Source organism: Echinops telfairi, unplaced genomic scaffold (genome assembly GCF_000313985.2).
Source record: "Echinops telfairi isolate 266 unplaced genomic scaffold, ASM31398v2 ScPeMD7_7458;HRSCAF=8496, whole genome shotgun sequence".
Taxonomy (NCBI): domain Eukaryota; kingdom Metazoa; phylum Chordata; class Mammalia; order Afrosoricida; family Tenrecidae; genus Echinops; species Echinops telfairi.
Window position 1 is genome coordinate 48,420,964 of NW_022111358.1, and position 1,898 is coordinate 48,422,861.

A 1,898-nucleotide genomic window follows, 5' to 3' on the forward strand; every position below is an offset into this window, starting at 1 on the left:
TCAGACAAGCGTCCCAGAGATGGGTTCTGTATTGGTCTCGCTGGGCCGCTCTCGGTCAGCATATCTTCTGAAACTCTTGCAGACGCTTCCGGGCTTCCTCCAGGAACTGCCGGTGCACCTTGTTCTGCTCAATGATCTGCTGCTGCAGGTTCACAATCATCTGGCTGTGCCTGCTGTCATCCAGGCTGCTGCCCACCAGGCTGGGGGTGCTGCCGGGCCCCAGGGCACCCTCAAAGTCAAGGGAGTGCATGGGGGTTGCCTTCGAGGGTGCCTTCCTCTGCTCCCGCTTCCGGGCCTCCTGCCGAGCCCCATGCACAGTGAATGGGCTCATCTTGGGGTGTTCTGTCTGTTCCAGTAGCTCCAGTGTCTTTTGTCTCCTCAGTGCTGTCGCCTCCGGGGTCTGCTTGGCCTCTGTCGTGCCCCTTCCCCCTCCGTCGGCCAGCTGGCCGCCCTCCACCAGCCTGGTGCTTTTGGGGGAGTCCTTTCCAGGCCAGGACCTGGGAGGTGAGGCTGCGTCTTCCTGCTTACGGCTGGCTTTAGCCACCTTGCTTTTCTCATCAAACTTGGTCTTGGCTAGGCGGTGGTATTTCTGGGTCTCGATCTTGGCCAGCAACGTTTTCAGGTTGTCCTGGGTGGGCGTCGCCCCCATCTCGGCCTTTCGGGGGCCCTGGTCCGCTGTGAGGCTCTGCCCCTTCCTGGGCTTCTGCTCCAAGTGTAAGCCCAGCTGGGCCTTCAGCTTCCGGTTGGTGGCGAACAGCTCCTCGAAGGCGAACTCGAGCTCCCGGTGCCACCTCTGAGAGCCCCCCGGCCTGCCCACAGGGGTGGCACACACGGCCCCCTTTCTGCGGGTCAAGCCCACTGGCCACTGTCCCTGCTCCGGCCGCCTGGCCTCTCGGCTCGACTCCAGAGGGTCAGGTTTCAGGTAGTGGGTAAAGGTGGCCACCTCCTTCCCCAGCTGCCTCCGCCTGTCTTGGGCCACCTCTTTCGTTCCATCCCCCAGGGGTTCCCTGTCCTCGGGACACAGCTTGTCCACGTCCTCCCCTCTGTTCACCCAGGGGTCCGGATGCTGACGACCCCCGCTGGTCCTCCCAGAGGGCCCTCGTCGCTTGCTGAGAGGGGACTGGGCCGCCCTTGTGACACTGGAGGTGCTTGTCACCTTCATCCCAGTCTTGGGGTGCCATGCTAGCCCCTCCTGATGGCCACCCTCCTCCCTGAGGGCTGCTTTGGTCTGCTGATGCCTGGTGGTGGCTCGCTGCTCAGCCCCCTCAGGGCCGGGCTCCTTGTCCTGGGACTGCCCACCCTCAGCACCCTGCAACTGTGCCTCCTGGAACAACTCTGGGTCCCTGACTGGTGTCTGCTGCCCCTCCTGCCCCTCAGCCACAGGCTCGGTGGCCAGCGGTTGGTTCCCCAGATGCCGCAGGTCCTGTCTCCGCCACGCAGCCATGTCGCCCTTGTCTTGGGCCTGCAGCAGCCGCAGCTCTGATGTCCAGCATGGGGTTTCATCCGCGGGGTCGGGGGCCAGCCAGCCGGCCCGCTCCAGCTTCCTAGTCATCCCACGGACTTGCAGATGAGACTCTGGGGAAAGGCGGTTGGTGTCACCAGCGCGGATTCCAGGGACCCCGGGTCTGAGGAGCCACGGGTGCCCAGCAGCTTGCAACCACACCTTCAGGGACAGGGGGGTGTGCACACGCCTTCCGGAACTTTTGAGCAACCGAAGCAGCCCTGGGGACAAGCGACATGATTCTCAATGCAGGTCTTTCTCTATGCCCACCCGGAGGCCTAGCCCGCCTGTCCTGGGGGACAGCGTCCACCACAGTGTGGTCAGCATGTCTGGAGGTATTTCCTGTTACTAGAGTTGGGCAGTGGGGGAAAGTGGTAGTGACATCCGGTGGGTTGGG

The 1,898-nt window shown here is 63.6% G+C and overlaps 1 protein-coding gene across 1 annotated transcript; it reads right to left on the minus strand.

The window, feature by feature from the left end:
• CEP295NL (CEP295 N-terminal like) lies at nucleotides 1-1,552 on the minus strand. Its single transcript, XM_004709257.2, has one exon. It carries the CDS (start codon nucleotides 1,550-1,552, stop codon nucleotides 56-58), a length of 1,497 nt encoding a protein of 498 aa, XP_004709314.1. The 3' UTR covers nucleotides 1-55.
• Between the last annotated feature and the right edge of the window lie 346 nt (nucleotides 1,553-1,898).

Coding starts and splice junctions, on each gene's coding strand:
- CEP295NL (XM_004709257.2), bottom strand. CDS start 1,552: ATGACTAGGAAGCTGGAGCGGGCCGGCTGGCTGGCCCCCGACCCCGCG.